The 25,728-nt window shown below is 40.4% G+C and overlaps 3 protein-coding genes and 1 non-coding gene across 10 annotated transcripts in view; 2 read left to right on the forward strand and 2 right to left on the reverse strand.

Annotated features, from left to right (window-relative positions):
• The window catches only part of ERP29 (endoplasmic reticulum protein 29), a 7,354-nt gene extending 4,582 nt beyond the window's left edge, over positions 1 to 2,772 (reverse strand). The window contains exon 1 of the mRNA XM_059676101.1: positions 2,563 to 2,772. Coding sequence (XP_059532084.1) covers positions 2,563 to 2,706 — 144 coding nt within the window. The 5' untranslated portion in view covers positions 2,707 to 2,772. The remainder of the gene's footprint in view (positions 1 to 2,562) is intronic.
• Positions 2,773 to 3,030: 258 nt separating this feature from the next.
• Positions 3,031 to 25,728, forward strand: part of TMEM116 (transmembrane protein 116) — a 52,983-nt gene continuing 30,285 nt past the window's right edge. The window contains exons 1-4 of one of the 7 annotated variants that reach the window (XM_059676095.1): positions 3,032 to 3,190; positions 13,577 to 13,623; positions 14,346 to 14,409; positions 20,942 to 21,073. In XM_059676095.1, the coding sequence (XP_059532078.1) occupies positions 13,610 to 13,623; positions 14,346 to 14,409; positions 20,942 to 21,073 (210 nt within the window). In that variant the 5' untranslated portion in view covers positions 3,032 to 3,190; positions 13,577 to 13,609. Of the gene's footprint in view, positions 3,191 to 12,726; positions 13,007 to 13,576; positions 13,624 to 14,345; positions 14,410 to 20,941; positions 21,074 to 25,728 lie in introns of those variants that run through there. The other 6 variants (XM_059676096.1, XM_059676097.1, XM_059676094.1 and 3 more) reach the window with 6 other exon arrangements.
• On the reverse strand, positions 11,554 to 11,946 carry LOC132222131 (small nuclear ribonucleoprotein G). The gene has a single exon (XM_059677027.1). It carries the CDS (start codon positions 11,925 to 11,927, stop codon positions 11,697 to 11,699), a length of 231 nt encoding a protein of 76 aa, XP_059533010.1. The 5' UTR covers positions 11,928 to 11,946; the 3' UTR covers positions 11,554 to 11,696.
• Positions 14,124 to 14,228, forward strand: LOC132222331 (U6 spliceosomal RNA). Its single transcript, XR_009450197.1, has one exon. It is a non-coding gene; the product is annotated as a U6 spliceosomal RNA (small nuclear RNA).

The following is a 25,728-nucleotide window of genomic DNA, read 5'->3' on the forward strand; positions in this document are numbered from 1 at the left end:
ATTGGCTCCACCATAACTTAGATTTAGGCAACTTCTTCAGTGTATACATGAATTCATTCATTCATTCATTCATTCATTCATTGAATAAAACGGTACTGAGAGTCTATCACAGGGGTGGGCAAACTTTTTGACCTCGAGGGCCACAATGGGTTCTTAAACTGGACCCGGAGGGCCGGAACAAAAGCATGGATGGAGTGTTTGTGTGAACTAATATAAATTCAAAGTAAACATCATTACATAAAAGGGTACGGTCTTTTTTTTTTTTTTTAGTTTTATTCATTTCAAACGGGCCGGATCCGGCCCACGGGCCGTAGTTTGCCCCATGGCTGGTCTATTCATGTGTCAGGCACTGTTTTAAAGTGAACAAGAAAATGGACAGTAGAGAAAAAGGACAGGCATCTGGCCAGCATGGCTCAGGGGTTGAACACTGACCTATGAACCAAGAGGTCACGGTTCAATTCCTGGCCAGGCACATAACCAGGTTGCAAGCTCCATCCCCACTGTGGGGCATGCAGGAGGCAGCCGATCCATGATTCTCTCTCACCATTGCTGTTTCTATTTCTCCCTCTCCCCTCTTCTGAGATCATAAAAATATATTTAAAAACAATTAAAAAAAGAAAAAGAAAAAGGACGGTCTCATCACTCTTGATGGCAAAGGGCAAGAAACAAAGACACTGGAAATACTTAAAGGCAGAGTATGGGCCAAGGCCCTGGACATAACATTAGGAAGCCCCCCTTTTGTTCAATAATAATGAAAAAAGTGAGATTTAGAAAGGGACCAGATAAAACATTTATTCATTCAATAGATTATTGCTGAACATCTTCTACATGACATGTAACCTGCTAGGTTGTGCAGGTGATCAATGAACAAATAGGCAAGGTAGTTCTTCCCAAGCATACAATATTCTAGTGAGGGAAATGATAAAAATAGACAAGAAAAAAAAAAATCGTGATGAGTGAGCTCTACACAGAAATCAAACCGGGTAATGTGACTGGCACTTCAGGCTAGGGGATGGGGAAATCAAGGAAGGACTTTAAGAACGTTATATTTGCCCTAGCCTGTTTAGTTCAGTAGATAGAGCATCGGCTTGCGGACTGAAGGGTTCCCGGTTCAATTCCAGCCAAGGACTCAGGCCCGGGTTGAGGGCTCGATCCCCAGTTGGGGGCATGCAAGAGGCAACCTGTCAATGATTCTCTCACATCATTGATGTTTCTATCTCCTCTCTTCCTCTCTGAAATCAATAAAAAAATAAAGAAGATAATATTTAACCTAAGCCTAATGAGAAGCAACCAGCCTTCAAAGAATGTTGTAGTCACAAGTGCAAAGGCCCTAATGCAGTAATGAGCTAGGAATATTTAAACAGCAAAAAATGTGTGGCTGGAGCAGAGGGGACAAAAAGAATGGTTAGGAGATTAAGGGAGAGAGAAGCAGCTTGGACTGAGAGGAGGCTCTTGTAATGATAGCATTGACCAGGGTGGTGGCAGTAAAGATGGTGAGGCATCAACTGATTAGGAAATACTGTTAACTTTACAGTGCAAAGCCTCCCTCCAAGTCACACTTGGTCTGTGATGTTATCCCAGTCCCATGTTTGGGGGTAGAGGTGTCACTTTGCCAATAAATGCCCCCAAAGCATAGGGTGTTGTGGGGTGACAACCAACCAGCCATACCTACACTTTTAAATTCTTGAAACTTTGCCTTGAATGGGCCACACGTGCCAAACCCACGACAAGAAACCCTTTTGAAAATAGGAAGGGTTCAGGCACTTGAGATGGATTCTGAACTCCACTTGTAGGTTTCACTTCCCCAGCAATGGGTACAAATTAAGAAAACAACGGGCTCTCTTTCTCTCAAACCCTTAGTTTGCCCATCTTGTAAGCAAATTTGAAGGTTGCCAGTGGGTGAGGACAGGTGAAAGAGGAGGGGTTGAGGCTGCATTCAGCCTTCAACGTTTCCAACGGCCATTTATCCAGGCCAGAACCCCAAATTCTGAAAACTTGGGTGTGGGGGTAGTGGCAATCCTTCTATGCCTTGATCCTTGTCCCCAGGCCCAATATTTCCTGTAGGGTGGTAGAACCGAAGCTTATTCTTAACGCTTGCACTTTCTAAGGAGACGCAGGCTCTCCGGACATTATTTGCATATTGCAAAGCTGGCTGCAATCCACGCCAAGGGAAGAGGGGCGCAGAAATGCAAGCTAACATGACTGGTTTCTACCTCGCCGCCCAACCACAGCCTGAGCTGTGGCGTCCGCCTGGCACCGCCCGGGTCTCCCACTTGGGACTCCAGGATTGGATCTCGCCTGACACCGCCCCCTCCCCATAGGTGAAGGAAAGCGGCACCCAGTTCCCTGAGCTGCATCTTTCACAAAAGGGGAAGCAAGTAAAAATACTGCTAAGGCGAGGGTGCGCAGGGGCCCTGGAGCTTGCAGACCCCATGGTCATGCTAAGGCGTCGGCCCAGAGTCCACCAGCCCGAAAGGATGGTGGGAAGCCCCGCGACCACCTCTAGCCAGCCCTCTGTCCCTTGCGCGCTCCCCTGGGCGCGATGTCCTCCACCCCCGTTACCTTGTAGAAAGTGACTGTATCCAGGGGAAGGGCTCCCTTGGTGTGCAGGCCGCTGCTGCCCTGCGGAGCGGAGAGAAGCTGGAGGAACAAGAAAAAGGGAAACAGCGGGGAGAGGAAAGAGGCGCGGGATACAGCGGCAGCCATCACGCCGGGTTCTGGCAGTGGGAGCTAGTAAGGCTGTAGCGGAGAAAGCGCAGGGCGGGAGCACGTGACCAGGAGGCCCCGCCCCGGAGGCTCACGCCCGCCTGGGACGAGAGGGAGGGGCCACGTGAGGGGCGGGGAAAGAGGGCTGCCGTGTGCGCGCGCACTCAGCGAGGCTCACGCCTTCCTAGGATGAGAGGGAGGAACGACGTGTGGGGTGGAGCAAGGAAGAGAGAGAGGGAGGGACTGAGGCGCACGCGCTCGTGCACGCGCTCGTGCACGCGCACGCGCACGTGCTGAGGCGCGCAACTGGCCATGCCTTTTCCCGTCCTCCTCCGCGTGAGGAGAGGCTGAGGCGCGTGTTTCGGCGTCTTTGCAGCTCTTGTTTCGCTGTCTTTCCTTGTCTCTGAAGAGGACGACGCCACAGCCCTATTTTTTCCTGCCTTCGACCCATCAGGCAGGCGGCTGGGATTGACTCCTACCCTCGGTTAGTCTGTCAGTCACTCCGACTTGAGTTACTACCCTCAGTCGGCGCAGTGTTCCCCTCAGTCAGTCATCCTCGGCCGCCTCCCTTGGCCGGCCCGACTTGGTCGCCGGACTTGGCTCTTCATCGGGGCCACGCCTGCCCTCCGCCCAGTCTGGTAGTGGGGCCTACTCTGAGGCGCCAGGCCTTATTGGAAGCCGAGTATCCCACCCATCGAGGCCCCAAACAATTCTATAGGGCAGCTGTGTGTTCAGGGTGTGGTGGGTTTACACCGGGTCCTGTTTGCCTGTGGGAATACAGAGACGGCCGAGACAGCGCTGTCCCGAAGGAAGTCCGTGTGCGGGGAGGAGACGGCGGCATAATGTGACACGTACGATGTTATTGGTAGATAATACGACTGTGACACAGTCTTGTGAAAATACATATGCAGATTCAGCCAGTCCTGTTCTGGGATGTCAGGGAAAGTTAAAGACAGGAAATGACTTTTAAGATGGATCTTGAAAGGAGGCATTTACAAGGCAAACACCAAAGGATATTTCTAGCAAGGGGAAAAGCCTGATAGTGAAAGGGCACATTGTAGAGCAGGGGTCCTCAAACTTTTTAAACAGGGGGCCAGTTCACTGTCCCTCAGACCGTGGGAGGGCCGGACTATAGTTTTAAAAAAAACTATGAACAAATTCCTATGCACACTGCACATATTTTAAAGTAAAAAAACAAAACGGGAACAAATACAATATTTGTATTTGCATGTGGCCCGCGGCCCTAGTTTGAGGACCCCTGTTGTAGAGGGTCTGATTAAGCTAAAAGATTTGGAGCCATCAACGTTTGTGTGTGTGTGTGTGTGTGTGTGTGTGTGTGTGTGTGTGTGTTTAATATGTATATCCTATACTAGTGGCCTGGTGCACAAATTTGTGCACATTGAAAGAAAATTAGAAAAAATATTTTAGTATCACTATTCGACTTTTCTCTATAACACAAGTGTCAACCAAATTCACAACAATGACAGATCAAAACACACATGTGTGATTGGCGCCAGTGAGAGCTTTATATGTATCGTGCATGTGTGAGTCAACTTAGCCTTTTATATATATCAACACTAATAAAAGAGAAAAATGGTAATTGGCGTACGAGCTACCCTTTTCATTGGCTAATCAGGGCTATATGCAAATTAACTGCCAACTAAGATTGGCAGTTAACTGACAACAAAATGGCGGTTAATTTGCATATGTAGGCACAATGCAGGGAGGCGAAAGGGAAAGCAGGAAGAAGCCCCCTGCCACTGACAGTGATCGGAAACCCAGGGGGGAGCTAAGAGCTGGGGGGCCGCCTTTGCCCTGCCCCCCAGCCATGATCGGAGAATCAGGCGCCTTTGCCGCCCTGGCCAGTGATAGCAGGAAGTAGGGGTGGAGCCAGCGATGGGAGCTGGGCACGGTCGAAGCTGGCAGTCCCGGGAGCTAGGGGTCCCTTGCCTGGGCCTAAAGCGGAGCCCACAATCGTGGGGCCGCTGCAGCTGCGGGTCCCCGCTGCCCGGGCCGGACGCCTAGGCCAGAGGCGTCAGGCCTGGGCAAGGGGCCGATCCTGCGATTGGAGGGTGATGGGGGTCAACACCTGAGGGCTCCCAGTATGTGAGAGGGGGCAGGCTGGGCTGAGGGACACTCCCCCCCCGCCACCCAGTGCACGAATTTCGTGCACCAGGCCCCTAGTATAGATAATAAAAGGCTAATATGCAAATTGACCTCTCCAGAGTTCGACTGGGAGACCAGGAGTTCGATCGCTTGCTATGATGTGCGCTGACCACCAGGGGGAGGCAGCGGGGCGCTGAGGGAGCAAGGGAAGGAGGAGGTGGGGAGGCAGGGAACCTGATTGGCCCTGATTGCTGGCCAGGCTTAGGGACCCTACCTCTGCACAAATTTCATTCACCAGGCCTCTATTATTGTTTATTGATGTCAGAGAGGAAGGGATAGAATGTGCATGAGAGAGATGGAAACATCAGTGATGAAGAATCATGGATTGGCTGTCTCCTCCACACCCCACACTGGGGATTGAGCCCGAAACCCAGGCATTTGCCCTTGATCAGAATCAAATCCGGGATCCTTCAGTCTGCAGGACAATGCTCTAGCCACTGAGCCAAACCAGCTAGCGCTCTGTTATTTTTAATATTGTTTTATTCAATAGAGTAATATTTTCAAACTCAGATTTTAACATCCAGGCATCAAGTAATTTCAGCAGAAAATTTTTTTCTCCTTTTGTCCCACTTTCAATTCATGTATTTTGTCTTACTTTATGTACTTTTCTAAGCCTCACAAACAAATAAACCAGATATTTTGGAATTTCATAAATGTTCATCTGTGAGGTGTTGGGGTGCAGCCCCAGCAGGTCCAGGGGTTCCCAAAGGTGTGGACGGAGTCGGCAAAGAAGGAAGGCAGCGTTCAGATGGTCAGTATAGTTGGGTTCTCCAGCCAGGTTCTCTCTTTATTCTCCTGTTACATCTGTATTTTATACCATTTGATTTTAATCCTATCCATTCTATTCCAAAGGTTAGGGCGTTTGTTATCTCCATTCCAAGGTCACTACTCTACTGTTCTGTCAAGCTACAAGGAAGTAACTGAAGGAGAATATCCTACGTAAAGATTATGTAGCTTAAGCATGATTGTGCGTAGTTAAGGTGATTAACTACCCGACTGGCACTTAGTTAAGGGGTTTTACTGATTTATTCCCTTCCTTAGTCCTGTTAATCCCTGACTCCAGGGAAAAATCCCCACCTGGGGAAACAACCTTTCTCAGGGAAGTGGGCCTGGTTAAAACACATAGCGCTGAGAAGGGGAGCAAACATATTAAGAACAGTATGCCATATACGCCAGGTCCCTTGAAACATATGCTGTGCAGATGTTTCTTCCCTGCAGCGACTGTGTCAAGCAGCAAGGATGGACCGGCTTCTGGCAGTGAGGTGGTGATATTTGAGCTGATAATAGAAGGATGAGGAGCCAGTCATGTGATTATCTGGAGGAAGTTTATTCCAGAGAGAGGGAACAGCTATTGCAAATGATCTGATTTGGAAAAGTACTTGACATGTTAGAGTTCACATGGTGGGAAGACATTAAGATGGCCCCTGCCTCTTGATATTCACACTCTTGTAATCCTTTCCTTTTGAGTCTTGACAAAACCTACAATCAATAGAATACAGAAGAGATAATGGAATGTCAGTCCAGTGATTTTGTTCCATAAGATTGTGACTTCCATCTTGCTAGGAGGACATCTTAGCAGGACAAGTCCACAGGGCAAGCAAGGAATTGAGTGTAGCATTTGGCCAACAGTTAGTAGGGAACAGGCCCTCAGACCAATAACCCCCAAGGAACTGAATTAGGCCAACAACTACATGAACTTGGAAGCAGGTCCTTCCCCATTTGAGTATTCAGATGAGAATCAGTCAACATCTTGATTATAACCTTACTAGAGGCCCGATGCATGAAATTTGTGCAAGAGTAGGCCTTCCTTCCCTCCCCCTTGCCCCCCTCACCCACTGCTGGCACCGGTTTCCCTCCGGCCGCCTGCAGGCACTCAGAACCTGGGCTTCCCTCGCAGCTCCAGCTTCATCAGAAGGTCATCCAGAAGGCCATCTGGTCTAATTAGCATATTATACTTTTATTATAGATGAGAGACACTGAAGCAGAGGACCCAACTAAGCTAACCCTGGATACCTGATCCATAGAATATGTGAGATTATGTGTTTTAAGCCACTAAATTTGTGGAAATTTGTTACGTAGCAGTAGATAAGTGACACACACAACTTCATACATATGCTTACTATATTTTCTTTCAAGTCATTGATGAAAGTGTTTTATTGAACAGTGCCAAGTCAGAATGCTGGTTCACTCCACTAGAACGTATTTCTAAATTGATATCCATCAATGAATTAGCACTCCCTTAGGTTTATTTAAGAAATGTCCTTAATTGTGCTTCTATTTGGTCTATATTTATTTTTACATCACCAAATTTCTTATCAAATGTTTTGTCAAAATACCATATATACTACGTGTAGTAATTCTATCCAAAAAGAGAATGAAGTTAATCAGACATGATTATTTATAAGTCCATGCTGACATAATTATTATATTTTTCTGTTTATTTAAAAACATCTTTTGGATAGTTCATTCTACAATCTTGTCTGGGATCAATGCTATAATCTTTTCACTTATGGTTTGCAGATTTTACTATTTTAAAAAATAAAATTTTTTAGTGGTAACCAGTTTTCTATAATTTCTAACAGTTTTCCCATTTTTAATATATTTTGATTGATTTCAGAGAGGAAGGGAGAGGAAGAGAGAGATAGAAACATCAATGATGAGAGAGAATCATTGATTGGCTCCCTCCTGCATGCCTGCTTCTGGGGATCGAGCCCGCAACCTGGCCATGTGCCCTTGACTGGAATTAAACCTAGGACCCATTAGTCCTGTAGGCTGACGCACTGAGCCAAACTAGCTAGGGCAGCAGTTTTTCCATTTTTACATGAACCCTCAGATTTCATTCAATGGTTTATTGGGTTGACCTGCAAGTTTTATCGAAGTGCTGGAGTATAATTTGTTCAGGCCAGGAGTGGTGGATTCATTTAGAGCAGTCAGGTGCTTTCTCAAAATCTTTCTCTTCAGTTCCCTCTTGCAATGTTTATTTTACACTTTTTAATCTCAATATTATTCTTTTCAGTAGTAAAGACAGAAACATGTTATCCATTAATCATTACACCATGAATTTCAGCATTGGGACGTTTCCTTCCTTGTTTTTGTCCCAAACTTCATTTTTTGGCAACAGCTTTATTGAGATACTAGAGGCCCAGTGCACAGATTTGTGCACTTGTGGGGTCTCTCAGCCTGACCTGTGGGGATCAGGCTGAACTGGCTCTCCAACATCCCCTGAGGGGTCCCAGATTGCAAGAAGGTGTTTCTCGGGTGATGCACCCCAGAATTGGGCTCCCTCCTCTCTGGTTCCAGCTGCATCACCCAAGAACCGCAGCTGCCAGGTCACTGTAGCTCAGCAGCTCCTGTGTTAAGTGTCTGCCCCCTGGTGGTCAGTGTGTGTCATGATACCAGTCGGAAGATCGCTTGGGTATATATATATAATATATATATAATATATATATAATATATATAATATATATGTGTATATATGTAATATATATGTGTATATATAATATATATATTTCACCTATGATATAATTCACCTTCTTAAAGTGTACATTTCAAGAATTTTTAGTATATTCATAGAGTTGTATAGCCATCACCACTATATGATTTTAAAATATTTTTGTTGTCCTAAAAAGAAACCCTCTGACTGTAAAAAAAAAAAAAGAAAGAAAGAAACCCTGTGCACATTAGCAGTCACTCCCCAAACTATCTTCCTAGCCCTAACTAATCTATTTGACTGTATAAATTTGTCTATTTTAGACATTTTGTATGAATGCAGTCATATAATATGTGGTCTTTTGTGACTGGTCTCTTTGACTTACATAATGTTTGTTTGTTTGTTTGTTTTTTAAAATCCTTACCGGGGAATATTTTCTCATTGATCTTTTTAGAGAGAGTGGAAGGGAGGGGGAGAGATGGAGAGAGAAACATCGATGTGAGAGAGAAGCATTGATTGGTTGCCTCCTACATGCACCCTAACCTGGGGCCAGTATTGAGCCTGAAACTGAGGTACATGCCCTTCACCAGAATTAACCCGGGACCCTTGAGTCTGTGGGCAGATGCTCTATCCACCGAGCCAAAATCAGCTAGGGCAGCATATTGTTTTCAAGGTTCACCCATGTTGTATCATGTTATCAGTATTTCTTTCCTTTTAATTGCTGAATAATATTCCATTGCATGAGTAAACCACATTTTATTCCTTCATCAGTTGATGAACATTAATGTTGTTTCTACTTTTGGTCTCTTATGAATAACACTTTTATGAACATTTGTATCTAAATATACCTCTAGGAGTAGAGCTGGGTTTATATTTAGAAGCTGAGTCATGTAGTATATGTTTAACTATTTGGGAAACTGACAAAGTGGCTGCAAATATGATATTTCCACTAGCAATGTATGAGGGTTCAACCTTTTTCTCCACATCTTCATCAACACTTGCTATTGTCTATCTTTTTAATTATAGCCATCTTAATACTTGTGAAATAGCACCTCTTTGTGATTTTAATTTTTACTTTCCTGACACCTTACCATGTTGATCATCTTTTCAGGGGCTTATTAGTGATTAGTATTTTTTTTTTTAAATCCTCACCTGAGGATATTTTTTCCCACTGATTACTAGAAAGAGTGGAAGGGAAGGAGGAGGGAAAGCGAGGGAGAAACATCTGCAGGAGAGCGACACATCAATAGGTTGCCTCTCACATGCGCCCCTACCAGGGTCGAGGAACCTGCAACCTATGTACCTGTGCTTGACCAGGAATCGAACCCGAGACCCTTTGGTTCGAGGGCAATGCTCTAACTACTGAGCAAAACTGGCCAGATCTGATTTGTGTATTTTTGGGAGAAATTTCTAAAACATGTGCCTATTTTAAAGTTAGGTTGTATTTTTATTATTGAGTTGTTGGAACTCCTTGTATATTCTATATACAAGTCCCTTATCAAATATATGGTTTTCAAATATTTTCTCTCTTTCTGTTAGGTTGCCTTTTCTTTCTTTTTTTTGAGGGTGTCCTTTGAAGCACAAAAGTTTTTAATTTTGAAGACCAGTGTATCTGTTTTTTCTTTTGTTGCCTATGCTTTTGTTGTCATATCTAAGAAGTAATTACTTAATAAAAGAGCTCTCTTGATGTCATGTTACTTTTTAAAATTATCTTTCCCTTTCCTCCCATTAATCAGTTTCTTGTTAGAATACTGTAGGTGTTAAGAGTGAGATGTCAGACTGACTGAATTTGAATTACTACTTGATAACTCTGTAACCACAGGAAAGTGACTTAACTTCTTTAAGCCTTGGTTTCTTTATCTATAAAATGGGGATAATACTGCTTATCTCAAAGGTTGTGGTGAGGATTAAAATGCTTAATATAGAGCCTTACACATAGAAAGCAATCAATAATTGGTAGTTATTATTACTAAAAAAAAATCTTCCTTGAGTTGAGTATTTTTGCTTAAATAAAAATATTTTACTAGGTAGGTGTTTTCTTGACTTTTTAACCACTGCATTAACTTGCTCATGGTAGAAGTTTAATGAATATGTGTTAAATTGATATGTAATATAGAGTGGCCCATTACGTTGAGAACTGGGGTGTGCTTGAGCTCGCTAAAGAAGTAAAAACAAGAGTCCTGGCCTGTGTGGCTCAGTTGGGTGGAGCATCATCTGTACCCCTACTTTATCCCGTAGTAGGTTCCATTCCTGGTCAGGACACATGCCCAGGTTGTAGGTTCAATCCCAAGTTGGGGCATCTATGGATGTTTCTCTCTCATATTGATGTTTCTCTCTCGCTCCCCTCTCCCTCCCCCCTCTCTCCCTCCTTACCTCTCTCCTTCTTGCCCTCCTTCCATCCCTCTCTCCCTTCCCCCTTCCTCTCTCAAGTAAAATTTTAAAAAAGGAGGAGAAAAGAAAACTGAAAATAAATATTACTCACTTTATCATTTGGACTTGATTAACCCTTGTAGAAAAAGAAGATGGGAAGATTATTTTTCCAGAGACATTTCAAAGGAAGATAGTGCTGAATATACAGAAGGCAGGGGACTAATTTAGAGAGAAAAATGGAAAAGTAAATCCCCACATGTTGGCTGGTGACATAGGCATTTTAGAAGAGATGCCAAAAGAAAAAGTCCTATCGAGAGCAGCAGACTAATTTCGCATGGCTGTTCTTGGAACAATCTGAGATTTGTTCTTGACTGAGACAAGAGTCCTTTGTTCAAAAGCATTCCTTTATCACTTGGTGAGACTGTCATTAGTCCCCTCGCCCTTATTACATAGATATGTGATTAGAAGCCGCAAAACACTCCCTAAAACCTGTAATAGGGATTTCTGACCCAGAAATTTACTGGTATTTTTATTTATTTATCTAATAATTTATTTATCTGATTTATTTATCTAATAATAATAAACAAAGTGATTACAGCCTACCTCCACTTAACAATGTCTCGTCTTCTACTCCACACTATATTCTTTTTTTTTTTTTAAATATATTTTATTGATTTTTTACAGAGAGGAAGGGAGAGAGATAGAGAGTCAGAAACATCGATGAGAGAGAAACATCGGCCAGCCGCCTCCTGCACATCCCCCACCGGGGATGTGCCCGCAACCCAGGTACATGCCCTTGACCGGAATCGAACCCGGGACCCTTCAGTCCGCAGGCCGACGCTCTATCCACTGAGCCAAACCGGTTTCGGCAATTCTTTTTTTTTTTTGACCAATACAAAAGTTTATTTAACAAAAGTTCAATGTGAAAATGGACTGGACTCTATTTTCATATTGTAGTAAAACAGGTGCTGTGGAGAGGGGACATGTGGGAGCAGTTGATTTCTCTGGTAACTACATCCATTCTTCATACTCGTTCCAAGGCTTCTAACATGATGATACTATTTCCTCGTATTACCACCATCCCAATATTGTTCTGTTGCCCACCAGTTGCCATTTCCACACATTCATCTATCACAAGATTCATAAAGGGATCAAATCCCCGTAATATTCCTTGGACATGTCTGCCACCATTTAATTTCAATGACAACTTCTTGTCCATAAACTTTTTTAACTCGGGAGGGTGAGCTTTGCTCATGATGGCCAAGCGAGCTGAAAGATCCACACTATATTCTTAACCTCATATGAATACATGTCACATATTTAAATTACTCAAGCCAAGCAAATGATCTAATTTATGTTACCAGTAAATATTCATAGAATGTATAAAAGTATGGTTTCTTCTTCCTCCAATTTTTGTCCAAATTTTACCAGTTCTTACAAATACTGCTCATATGCCAATCAGTATATATGACTTTGTGTGCAGATAATTTAAGGTTTTGGTATTCAAGCTGTTTTTCCTACTATATTATAAACTTCTGCAAGTATGGGTCTGTATCTTGTCTTTGTATCGTCCATAACACAATGCTTTACACAAAGTTGATAAACGTAAGTATATTAAATGAATCATGTAATTTAATGATATAATGATATTTCTGGTGGGGATTTTTGGTATAGAATATTGAAGGTGTTAGTATTAAATAAATATGAGATATTAATAACCTCTTCTCTCCACAGCTTTTTCTTGGTATTACTAAAACTTTATTGATTGAGTGAATATCCAGTCCAGTGTATATTTCTCATCACAGGCTTCTATTTTTATTTATTTTTTAATTGTTTTATTGCTTAAAGTCCAATGGTATTTATTTTTATTTTTTAATTGTTTTATTGTCATCACAGGCTTCTGTATATAAAAAGGGGCAAGTTTTAAGCAAACCTCCCCTCCCTATTTTTCTCTCCCTTTTTCTGTTCCATTTCTTGCAGCTCTGTTTACCTTTTCACTATGACTCGTTCTTTCTACTTTTATTACTCCTGCCTCACACGTTCTTACAATTTTAATGCTTTTTTAGAACTTTGTTTCCTTGTCACCTGCTTTTCCTATTTTTGTCTTTCTACTTGGCTTTCTCCTCCACTTGTTGCCACCTCTCCTTGCCCTCAAGGTACAGGGCAGGATTGGATAGGGAGGAGCCCAGCTGGGATAGGGGCGGAGCCACCTGTTCACCACTTGGGTATTCAGAACCTGACGCAGAAGGATCTGGCTGTTTAAGCACAGCTGGGGCTAAAGTCCCTATGGCATTCCTGCTGGAGGCTAGAATTCTGACAGACAATCTGGACTTGGTGAGATTAGTAGCTGTGGGGAAGCTCTCTTCTTTTTTGCTCCCCCTTTCTTCCTCCTTGTTCTGTATTTTTCACTCAAGTATCTCTCTCCATATTGTTTCTTTTTTCTATTTCTCTTTTGCTTAGTATTCTGTTTTCCTCCGTCTGTCTAGCTGTCACTCAACTCTATTTAGCATTTGTTTGACTTTCTTTTTACCCATTTTCCCCATATATCTGTCCTTTCTCACAATTTAACTTTTCCTACCTCTTCTCCATTTTATTCTTCCCTTTATTAATTTTCTCATTTAACTCTGTGTTTGTTTGTTTGTTTCCACTCAGTCACTTTCTACCTCTCTATTATCTTACTGCTTCCCAGAGTGTAGCAGTAAGGGAGGAAGAAAAAAGCCGCCCTGCCTTTCCATGGTTCTAGTCACACTTTCTACTCATTCTCAGATTTATAGTGTGTTTTGATTAAGTACTGAGAAAGAGTTTGTGCTCTGCACAGATAGTTAATAAACAGTGAAACTGGAATGAGGTTGAACATTAAATGTAAAAGGCTTCGTTTTATTCTTATTTTCTCATTTTGTTTAGGTTTATTCTGCAATACAGTGGATACAATTTGTTATGGCTACTCTGAGGTACGTTTACATAATCTCATGTGATATGACTATTTAAACTGGTATAAGAAAAACTTGAGCCCTAACCGGTTTGGGTCAGTGGATAGAGCGTTGGCCTGCGGACTCAAGGGTCCCAGGTTCGATTCTGGTCAAGGGCATGTACCTTGGTTGTGGGCACAACCCCGGTGGGGAGTGTGCAGGAGGCAGCTGATCGATGTATATCTCTCATCGATGTTTCTAACTCTCTATCCCTCTCCCTTCCTCTCTGTAAAAAATCAATAAAATATATTTTTTTAAAAAAAGGAAAAACTTGAGAATTCTGAAAGTTTCTACATTTTCCACCCTGGGGATTTGCTTTTATTCTTTAGTTAGAGAGAAGTGTTGTTCTTTACCAAGTTGATATTTTCAGATTAATACAATGTACCAATATCAACAATAATAAGACCAAAAAATACAGATTGAGGGCTAACTTCTGAAAATCAAAGGACAACTTGATCAATAGGATTTACTTAAAAAAATCAATAGTTTTGGTAGTACATATACTAAAAACTGGAAAGAAATAGAGAAGATTAATGTGGGCCTTGCACAATGATGACACACAAATTCATGAAGCAGTCTATATATTTTTTTAAACATGTGCAGGTAATTTTACATCAATTATATGTCAATAAAGCTGTAAAAATCAATAGCATAAATGAAGGAACCCCAATTGTCCTGTTTTATTGATCTTTTATCTATGTTAGTATTATAGGTTCAAGTTCACTTATTGCTTATGCTGTATTCCAGAATATACAGAAATCTCCAGAGGTGAGCAATCTCTTTTTGTGTTGGATTTGAAATTTTAGTGACTTAGCTTCTGATATAATTAAGAGAGGTGTCATCTATAAATGATGGAATAATTCTATGAGTCACTTATAAATTTGTCATGATCTGTTGAGATAGTTTATTTTTTTTTTAAATTAAATCTTTATTGTTCAGATTATTACATTTGTTCCTCTTTTTTCCCCCCATAACTCCCCTCCTCCCAGTTCCCGCCCCACCCTCCGCCCTCACTCCCCACCCACTGTCCTCATCCATAGGTGCACGATTTTTGTCCAGTCTCTTCCCACATCTCCCACACCCCTTCCCCCCCCAAGAATAGTCAGTCCATTCCCTTTCTATGTCCCTGATTCTATTATAATCACCAGTTCATTCTGTTCATCAGATTATTTATTCACTTGATTCTTAGATTCACTTGTTGATAGATGCATATTTGTTGTTCATAATTTGTATCTTTACCTTTTTCTTCCTCTTCCTCTTCCTCTTCTTAAAGGATACCTTTCAGCATTTCATATAATCCTGGTTTGGTGGTGATGAACTCCTTTAGCTTTTCCTTATCTGTGAAGCTCTTTATCTGACCTTCAATTCTGAATGATAGCTTTGCTGGATAAAGTAATCTTGGTTGTAGGTTCTTGGTATTCATCACATTGAATATTTCTTGCCACTCCCTTCTGGCCTGCAAAGTTTCTGTTGAGAAATCAGCTGACAGGCGTATGGGTATTCCCTTGTAGGTAACTGAGTTTCTTTCTCTTGCTGTTTTTAAGATTCTCTCTTTATCTTTTGCTCTTGGCATTTTAATTATGATGTGTCTTGGTGTGGTCCTCTTTGGATTCCTTTTGTTTGGGGTTCTCCGCGCTTCTTGGACCTGTAAGTCCATTTCTTTCACCAGGTGGGGGAAGTTTTCTGTCATTATTTCTTCAAATAGGTTTTCAATATCTTGCTCTCTCTCATCTTCTGGCACCCCTATAATTCTGATGTTGGTACGCTTGAAGCTGTCCCAGAGGCTCCTTACACTGTCCTCGCATTTTTGGATTCTTTTTTCATTTTGCTTTTCTGGTTGTGTGTTTTTTGCTTCCTCGCATTTCAAATCATTGACTTGATTCTCGCGCTCCTCTGGTCTGCTGTCGGGCATCTGTATAATATTCGTTATTTCAGTCCGTGTATGCTTAATTTCTAGTTGGTTCCCCAATATAAGATCGAGGGTCTTATTAGTTTTCGTGTAGATCTCATTAAGTTTATCGGCAGCTTCTAAACAGTTCTTGAGAGACCTTAAAAGTGTGGTTCTGAACTCTATATCTTCCATTGACAATTTTGTCCCGTTTCTTTGTCTCCGCATTTTGTTATGCTTCCTTGGTGCACCCCCTAGTGGTCTTTGTTCGCAGTCTTATAGTTAAATCTTGATTGTTGTAGCTAATTCCAGGGAGGGTTTGACCTCCAGGCCAAGTGGCTATGAGAATCAGCTGTGTCAGCAGTGAGAGAACTTCTGTCCTCTAGGGAGGTGCTAATCTAGCCTTTGCCTGAGGCTATCCGGCAAATGCCTCTGTGCAGGGCTTGGGCGGGGCGGGTAGCACAGGATCAACAGGGTGGGCCAGAGAGAGCAGTTATGGCGGCTCTCAGTCCTGTCCCCAGGGGCTCTGCCTCTCTGAGTCCCAGCACCCGCTGCAAAGCTCTGAGAGAAAGCTGCACTCGCTCTGACCGAAGCCAGACAGTCCCGCTTCTCCCGTTTGAGTCTGGGTCCCTAAAGACTCGCCCGGATCTGGTGCTCAGAGTCTGCGACTCCCTCCTGATTGAAAACAACAACCGCACCCTCCGCCACCAGCCCGCTCCGCGCACTCCGCACCTCAGAATTTGACTTCAGCACTGCGCCTCCTCTGAGTGTCCGTGTGCATTTCTCTTTCCTCCTAGTTGTAGGACTTCCACTCAGCCAGCGTTCCTGTGGTTCTGGGTGATGTCCCTTCCGTTTTTTGGTTTCACTTTTGAAGTAGTTGTTCAAAGCAGCAAACTCCGGCGTTAACCTATGCCGCCATCTTGGTTCCTCTGTTTAGATATTTTAGACAGTGTCAATAGGTCTCCCTTTTCTTCTAGGTAATTATTTTAATTATAACTTTGAACATAGAGATTGACTACTAAATATGGATTTATTTTTTTGTATGTATTATTAAGGTTAAGGAAACAGTGTAGTTTGGAACCTAGGTTCACTCTAAGTTTGGTAGGGTCCTGCTTAGAGGTGAGTTTTCTGATGTTAATATGTTGGTTAAGTTGCTAGAGGGGCTAGGAAATAGTTCAAAGACTTTGCTATACAAAATGTACTATTTTTGCTGTTCTGGCCTTCTATACAATTACAATTTAATGGTGAAAACAGCAAAAATACATCCTATGTAAAACTATTCATACCAAAAAGTTCAAGGCAAGAACCTTCCTTTTATTGAGGTATAGTTGACAAATATTGTATGTATTTAAGGTGTAATAAAACAAAAAACCTTCCTGATTCAGAGAGGACTAAGAAGAGTGATCAATTTTCTAGCTCAGAAAAGATTTTATGAGAAATGTAACAACTGTTTCTTTAATGAGGCCAAATGGCACAAAACTAGGCAAAATGTAGTTTAGAACATATATGGGAGAACATATATGTGGAAAATGTCATTGGGTTTTGTTGGGCCCACTTTAGTAACAAAAATAGTTCTGTATGTGGAACACTTACTGTGTTTCAACTATGCTGAGTGCCTTATGGTCCTCATTACTCTTCTGTGAGAAGGATGGTGTAGACCTATTTCACAGATGAGAAAATTGAGACCTTTAATTTCTCTGGCTTCAATTCTGACACCTTTCACATAACCAGAACTTAAAAGATCTTAGCAATCACTAGTTCAGTGGTTCCCACATAATCTGTTTTCTTGGCCTAGGAAAAATTCTAATTTTTCCAGGTTAAACATGTAAGCCATACTTGGCTGTTTTCCTTTATTTCTTCCAGCAAATACACATGGAAGGCATATCTAAAAAAGACAAAGTAGTCTATTAAATTAAAAATAATTATAGTGCCCTATCCGGTTTGGCTCAGTGGATAGAGCATCGGCCTGCAGATCAAAGGGTTCCAGGTTTGATTTTGGTCAGGGGCACTTACGTGGTTGCAGGCTCCTCCCCTGCCCAGGCCCTGGTTGGGGAATGTGCAGAAGGCAACCAATCAGTGATGTTTCTGTCTTTCCCTCTGTCTTCCACTCTCTTTAAAAGATTAATGGAAAAATATCCTTGGTGAGGATTAACAATAACAGCAAAATAATTATAGTAAATAATTATAGTAAAATAATTATAGTATTGGAAAAATCCATGGGAAATCTAGAGGGAACAGACTGATTAGACAGTGACTCAGAGACAACCTGAAACAGGAAGAAAGTGTCCCAGGCCAGCCAATGTTAAAAAAATACTCAGGGCAGATATAGTTCACTGCATGGCATGTGACTTAATTTCCTCATAAAGATCACATTTGATACTTTGGATATTCTTTATTTTACTTGAATAGAAATATTGGGAAGCAGAGTTTTAGAAGAGTATTCGTATGAGTTGTTTTAGGTCTTTCACCTCACCAGGATAGACCTGGACCCAGACCGCGCTAGGGAAAGTCACACAGTGCTTAACCCTACCCCATCCTCATTCTGCGTTTGCAGATGTGTGTGTATTTGTGTATGCTTTAAAAAAGAAACTTTGATTTTATATTTAGGATCATGTCTTATGCCTTTTAAAAATATTTATCTTTATTGTTGAAAGTATTACAGATGTCTCCCTTTTTCCCCTATTGACCCCTTCCCTCACCGCCACATGCCTTATGCCTTTTCTTCGTGTTTTCCTTATCAAGCACTGTGTTGATTATATTTCCCTAATACTGTACAATTTCTTTGTATTACCTTCAACATAGTATTTTACTAATAGGAGGGGTGAAATCTTTCTTGATCTCAATAATAGGTACTCAGTTAATTTTTGTTTAATTGATTGATTTTATCTCCTATTACTAGAACTAACGGTTTTCCAACCACGAGTGAAAATATGTAAACCCCTTCCTTTTCCCTGACAAAAACTTTAAGTATGCTTTAGTGGCTAACAGCTCCCTATATATAAGGTTATTTCTTGAATCAATGACCATAATTATGTTCTTGTTTATAAAAGCCACTTGGCTGCCTCTCTCCTCCAGAGTTTATTTTATATTGTTTTAATTTTTTACCCATTAACAGTTATATATCTTTGTTTTACTATGGTTGCAAATATCAAAAAATTTCTATATGTGACATGGCACCAGAGTTAAGTTAGGGTTTTTCAAAATACTGACACGCTGAGCTCAAAAGGTTCGCCATCACTGCCCTAAGCATACCTGTTTATGTTCTTCCCAATCACAACTCTCTCCCTCACCTCTAGAGGTAACCACTACCCAGATTTTTGTGATAATTATTTCTTTATTTTTATGAACAATTTTACCAGTAATGTATGTATCTCTAAACAACTTAGTTTTGATTGTTTTTGCATTTGACATAGGTATTTTTTGTATGTATTGTTTTGTGATTTGCTTTTTCTCCTTAATATTATTTGTGCCACTTATCCATGTTGTTTTATATATCTCGGGTTCATTTCATTTTCATTAATGTTTAGCATTCTATATTATGAATATACTACAATTTATCAATCTGTGCTGCTATTAACAGTCTTGTACATGTCTTCAAGTGCACACATGCAAAAATTTCTCTAATGTATTTTTCTAATAACAGAATTGTTATAGAATATGCATATATAGAATAGGACCTAGATCATGCTAAACTTTTCCAAATGGTTGTATGTAATTGTTTTCCTCATTATGCTTTTAATTTTCATTTCCTTGATTATTGGTGTGGTCAGGTATATTTTCATGTGTTTATGGCCATTTGGATTTCCTCTCTTCTTAAGTACCTGTTCAAATCTTTTGTCCATTTTTTTTGGTTGGGTTTCCTTATTGCTTTGTAAGTTCTTTGTTTGTTTTTAATATGGTTTGGCTATTGGTCCTTTGTCAGTTATATGTGTTGCAAATATCTTCTCCCACTTTGTGGCATGTCTTTATACTTCATGGTGTATTTTAACACATGCTTTTTTTTTTTCATTTTAATGGGGTCACATTTTCCAATTACTTCATTTTGAGCTTTTTGTGTTTTGTTTAGGAAAACTCTCCATAACCAGAAGTCGAAGACAATTTGATCTTTTAAACTAGTTGAAACTGATTTTTCAGTGTGAGATAAAAATCATGGGACCCTTTGGTCTACAGGCTGATGCTCTATCCACTTTTATTCAATAGATACCTGATTTCACTTTTATCCAAAAGATATCCAATTGTTATAGTACCATATTTTGAGAAGACTATCTTTTTTTCCATTGATCTAAAAAGCCACCTCAACCATATGTCAAAAGTCTGTTTACATGCTTGGGGTTGTTTGGGGCTCTCTATTCTGTTTCATTGGTCTGTTTGTTCATCCCTGTGCTTAGGACCACAGTATCTGTGCTCTAGCTTTACATTAAGTTTTGATATGTGTAGGACAAGTCCTTCTCCTTTTTCTTTGAGTGTCTTGCTTGTTTTTCTTCAAGAGTTTACCTTGATATTTTGTATCTGTCAGTTAGATTTAGAGCCAGCTTGCTAAATTTCACAAGAAAATATGTTGAGATGTAATTGAGATTGCATTTAACCTATATATCAATTTAGGGAGAACTGACATTTCTATAACATTGGGTCTTATAATCCATGAGCATGGTATATTTTTCACTGTAGATCTTCCTTTGGTATCTCTCAATAAATATTTTATAGTTTTCTCTATAGGAGGACCAAAACTGTTTTTAGAAAAGTGGGAGTAGGGAGATAAAAAGAGAGGAGGGCCTTGACCCGTTTGGCTCAGTGGATAGAGCATCAGCCTGGGGACTGAAGGGTCCCAGGTTCGATTCCGGTCAAAGGCATGTACCTTGGTTGTGGGCACATCCCCAGTAGGGGTTGTGCAAGAGGCAGCTGATCGATGCTTCTCTCTCATCGATGTTTCTGACTCTCTGTCCTTCTCCCTTCCTCTCTGTAAAAAAATCAATAAAATATATTTTAAAAAAGAGAGAGAGAGGAGGATACTAGAAAGTAAGAAAGGCAAACTTCACCAATGTGGTTAGAAATTCATAGTCAACATATAAAATTTATCCTGATATTTTCATTGATATGGAAACTTATAAGATAAACTAGAGGCCCGGTGCACGGATTTGTGATTCTATGTTTACTTTGATTCTATGTTTGAGGAAGGAGTGTCTATGAGGAACAAGGGCCAATGCTAATCCATAAGTACTCTGATTCCGGGACAGTTAGGATAGTTGTGATAACAGATTCCCTCCTACCTGGTGTATTCCTTTACATTCCTCACAGTCAACCAGTGGGACAGGCTCCAGAAAAACGATGCCCAGTTTCTACTAAAAAGGTAAAACATAAAAATTATTCCTTGTTAACATCATTTATGAAATGAGGCTTTTGTTGCTTTGACAGATGAGGCCACTCTTTTATCTGAGCTTCTCTGACCTCCTCCTGGGGATATGCTGGCTCATTGAAGCACTTCTCTATGGAACTTCAGCAGCCAATAAGGACATTGTCTGCTATAACCTGCAAGCAATGGGACAGGTGAGTACTGCTAGATTGTGACTGTACATTACAAGAAAGGCACACTCAGATAAATGGGAAGCAAAAAAATAATACAATCTGGGAAGTGGGACCCTTTTGTTTATTGTCACACTTTGACACAATAGCTTTTATTGTTTTTCATAGTAAAAAAATTATTTGTTTATTATAGAAAATTTGAAAAATCCAGAAGCAAAAAGATAGTCTGGCTGGAGTTGCTCAGTTGGTTGAGCGTCATCCCGTGCACTGAGAGTTTGCTGGTTCCATTCCCACTCAGGGCACATCCCTGGGTTGTGGCTTTGATCCCCAGCTGGGGAGCCTATGGGAGATAACTGATGCATGTTTCTCCCTCTTTCTCTCTTTCTCACTCTCTCACTCTCTCTCTCCATCCCTCTTTCTCTTCCCACCCTCCCCCCCCCCTTCCTGTCTCTAACCATGTCCTCCAGTTAGGATTAAAAAAATAATATTTTTAAAAGAAATTGCACAACTTTAAAAAATGTATTTTATTGATTTCAGAGAGGAAGGGAAAGGTAGAGAGAGAAACATCAATGATGAGAGAGAATTATTATTTTATATTTTTATTGATTTCCGAGAGGAAGGGAGAGGGAGAGAGAGATAGAAACATCAATGATGAGAGAGAATCATTGATTAGCTGCCTCCTGCATGCCCCCTACTGGGGATCGAGCCCGCATCCAGGGCATGTGCCCTTGACCAGAATTGTAGGCTGAGGCTCTATCTGCTGAGCCAAAATGGCTAGGGCGTGAGAGAGAATTATTGATTGGCTGCCTCCTGCATGCCCCTGATCAGGAATCAAACCGTGACCTCCTGGTTCATGGATGGAAGCTCAGCCACTAAGTCATACCAGTTGGGCATGGGCTCCATGCTGTAAATATCTGTGTGTAACTTTTGTGTGCATTTAAGTTTTTAAATTGTTTAGGGGGAAAGGCATGATTTCTGGATTCTATGGTAAACTTCTGTTTAGATTTGTAAAAAACTGCCCAACTATCTTCCAAAATGTCTGTAGTCATGCTTCTTATAATGGTGTTTGGGCAACAGAGGACTGCATATATGACGTTGTTCCCTATGATTATAATGGAGCTGAAATATTCCTATTGCTTAGTGACATCGTAGTTCATGATTTCAAAGGATTTTTCAAGGAATAGGAGGTTGTTGAGATCAGCAAGACTATGGCCGAGATGGCTAACAACTTTAACCTGGGTGTGGATGAGGATGACATTGATGAGCTCCTGGAGGTGGCTTCTAAGGAATTGACTAATGAGTTATTGGAACTGGAACAGGAACGCATAGCTGAAGGAGAGTCAAGAGAAAAGTAACTATAAGAGAAAGAAAAGAAGACTCCTCCCAAGAAAATTCACATGAAGGGGTTAGCAGAAGCTTTTGCAGACCTCAACAAGCTCCTTAAGAGTTTGAAAACATAGACCTCAACCCTGAAAGGTTTTTATTAATACCGAGGAATATTCATGGCACATTATCTGTTTACAAGCAAATCTATAATGAAAAAAGAAACCTAGCAAACCACCGTGGATGTATATATGAAAAGAATGACACCTCCTCAAGAAGAGCCTCAGACAGCTCCTTCAGTGTTCCAGAAGAAGGTATTGTTGTCCTGGGAGAGGACAGCTTCATGAATGGCCCTGAAGACCTTCAGTGGGACAAGATGTGGAGGTGGAAGGCAGTGATGTTGATGATCCTGACCCTGTGTAGGCCTAGGCTAATGTATGTATTTGTGTCTTAAATGTTTAAAACATTAAAAAATAAAACCATTAACAATAGAAAACACTTTATAGAATGAGAATATAAAGAAAAGGGTTTGTACAGCTTTACAATGTGTTTGTGTTTTAAGCTGTTATTACAAAGAGTCAAAAAGTTAAGAAAAATTTTGAAGTTTATAAAGTAAAGTGTACAGTAAGCTAAGTTTAGTTTATTGAAGAAAGAAAATATTTTTTATAAATTTAGTGTAATGTAAGTGGTAAAGTATTTATAAAGTAGTGTACAGTAATGTCATAGTCCTCCACATTCATTCACCACTCACTCACTGACTCATCCAGAGCAACTTTCAGTCCTGCAAGCTCCATTCATGATAAATGGCTTATGCAGGTACACCGTTTTTAAAATCTTCTATATTTTTACTGTATCTTTTTAATGTTTAGATACACAAATACTTATCATTGTGTTATAGTTGCCTGCACGATTCAGTACAGTCACATGCTGTACACATTTGCAGCCTAGGGGTAATAGCTATACCATATAGCCTGGGTGTGTAGGAGGCTAGACCAGTGGCCAGTCAACAGAGCCAAATATCAATAGTACAGCGATTGAAATTTCTTTTGAGAGCCAAATTTTTTAAACTTAAACTATATAGGTAGGTAGATTGTTATTAAGTTAATTAGGGTACTCCTAAGCTGGCCTTTGCTAAAAACGTCCTCAATCTGATTGAGGTACGTTCGCTGAGGTCGACCCCTTCCAACTCTCCCATTCACACTCATCTTGTATACTTGTTTCGTCTATCTCCTTTTGTTCATCCTCTCTATATGTCCAAACCATCTCAACATACCTTTCTCAATCCTCGACACTACATTTTCTTTCACTCCACAATGTTCCCTAAAATTAACTTAATAAACTTTACTTAAAGTTTTAAATCTTAGTTAAACTATAGGTATGTTGAATAAAACTTGATATCATACTTAATAACAATATTATTTATTGATAAAATTAAATTCCTTACAATTTACCTTACAATATCCTTAAAATTAAATCATGATAATGATTGACAAACACTAATGTGAACGATGGCCTTGCATCTCCTTGGAAAGTTCGGGTAAATCAGGTTTGTATGTTGTTGTTTTTAATTTTAGGCACGATTCCAGGTTCTCATCAATAAGACGACTTCTCAATTTACTTTTGATAAGATTCATGCTTGAAAATGATTGTTCGCATAAATATGTAGACCCGAATAAGGAAAGAACAGCAAATGCTAATTTTTTCAGTTGATTATATGAGTCAGGAATTCTATTCCAGGTGTTAAAAATCAACATATCTTCCTTCTCCAGGTCTTTCAAAGCAGACCACTTGTGCTGTGAACTAAGTTCACATTTGTTTTTCTCCAATATTTCTATATCAGCACAAAGACGTTCAAATTTCGAGCTCCAGAGTTCTTTGTTTTTTAAATCCAGCAATTGCATTTCAAAGTTGCCAATGTCAATATTAAAGGGAGAAAAATTTAATTCTGTTATAGTAGCCTTGAGAGGTTTTTTAACAAAGGCTAACGTCGCTTTGCTGTTTCTGAATTCCTGGAACCTGTTGAGAAAAGCTTCCCTCATATTTAAATACTGCATGTGGTATTTTGTGGAAGAGCTACACTCAAAGGGCCAAAGAGCCGCATGTGGCTCGCGAGCCGCGGTTTGCCGACCACTGGGCTAGACCATCTGGGTTTGTGTAAGTGCACTCTATGTTTGCACAATGGTGAGATTGCCTAATAACACATTTCTCAAAACATATTCCCATCATTAGGCAACACATGACTGTATACAATTTGCAATCTCACCAATTTGCAATAAGTAACAGTCACTGTTGCTTTGCATCCTCACCAGCCATTGGTGTCAGTGCTTTAGATTCTAATAAGGATATAGTGGTATCTTGTTGTTTTAATTTGCAGTTCCCTAATAACTTAAGATGTTGAACATCATTTTATTATGCTCATTTGCTGTCTGTATTGTATTAAAATTTGATATGTATAAATTATAAAACTAATATATATTCTCAATAAACAGGTAAAAAGTAAAGAGGGATATACAATTGAAAAGTAAAAGTTCACCTCTCTTCTTTTACCTCTCACTATCATAATTTGATCAGTTTAGATTAAATGTCTCTGTTTTTCAAAATTCTCCTCTAACTGGTTCTTGAGAAAAGCAGGGCATTCCTTGTTTGCACAAGCAGATGAAGAGGTTCTAGATTTTCCAAGCATCATAGTAAAGAAAGAGAACCAGTCACCTGATCTAAACAAACAAGATATCCAAGTTTCTGAATCTAGATTTTCAGTTTCATTCTTTGAGTAGGAAGACCCTTTTTGAAAAAAACCTTTTTGAAAACTGGTGCTGAGATTGTTAGAAAATAGTAGTTATTAATAATTTCCACTGAAGCAGAATGAAACAAAAATGGGCTTAAGCAGTAGTAGGAAAGAATTTAATTTGGTAAGAAACCTTGAGGATTGCTAGGAATAAGTCATCATGGTCTCTTCGTTGTTTCCCTATCAGATATGTCTATAATTTTTATCTGTGTGAAATGGATCTTCTATTTTTACATGAAAGTCAGGTGATCACTAGATAAGTGGTTCAGTGCTTCCTAGACTTTAGGGTTTTACAAATGAGTAAAACTAAAAAAAAAAAAGTGGGAGTTGCTAATTTTGTATTCTGCTAAATTAAGAACACTTAAAAACAGCTATCACTGAATTCCTAAAAGGAATAACAATTGATACTAAAAAAAACTAGGCAAAGTGCTAGTATAATCTCAGAATAAAAGGTGGTTTCTTTAAAAAAATATATATATAATTTATTGATTTTTTACAGAGAGGAAGGGAGAGGGATAGAGAGTTAGAAACATCGATGAGAGAGAAACATCGATCATCTGCCTCCTGCACA

This window comes from Myotis daubentonii, chromosome 19 (assembly GCF_963259705.1).
Source record: "Myotis daubentonii chromosome 19, mMyoDau2.1, whole genome shotgun sequence".
NCBI lineage: Eukaryota > Metazoa > Chordata > Mammalia > Chiroptera > Vespertilionidae > Myotis > Myotis daubentonii.

Coding starts and splice junctions, on each gene's coding strand:
- LOC132222131 (XM_059677027.1), bottom strand. CDS start 11,927: ATGAGCAAAGCTCACCCTCCCGAGTTAAAAAAGTTTATGGACAAGAAG.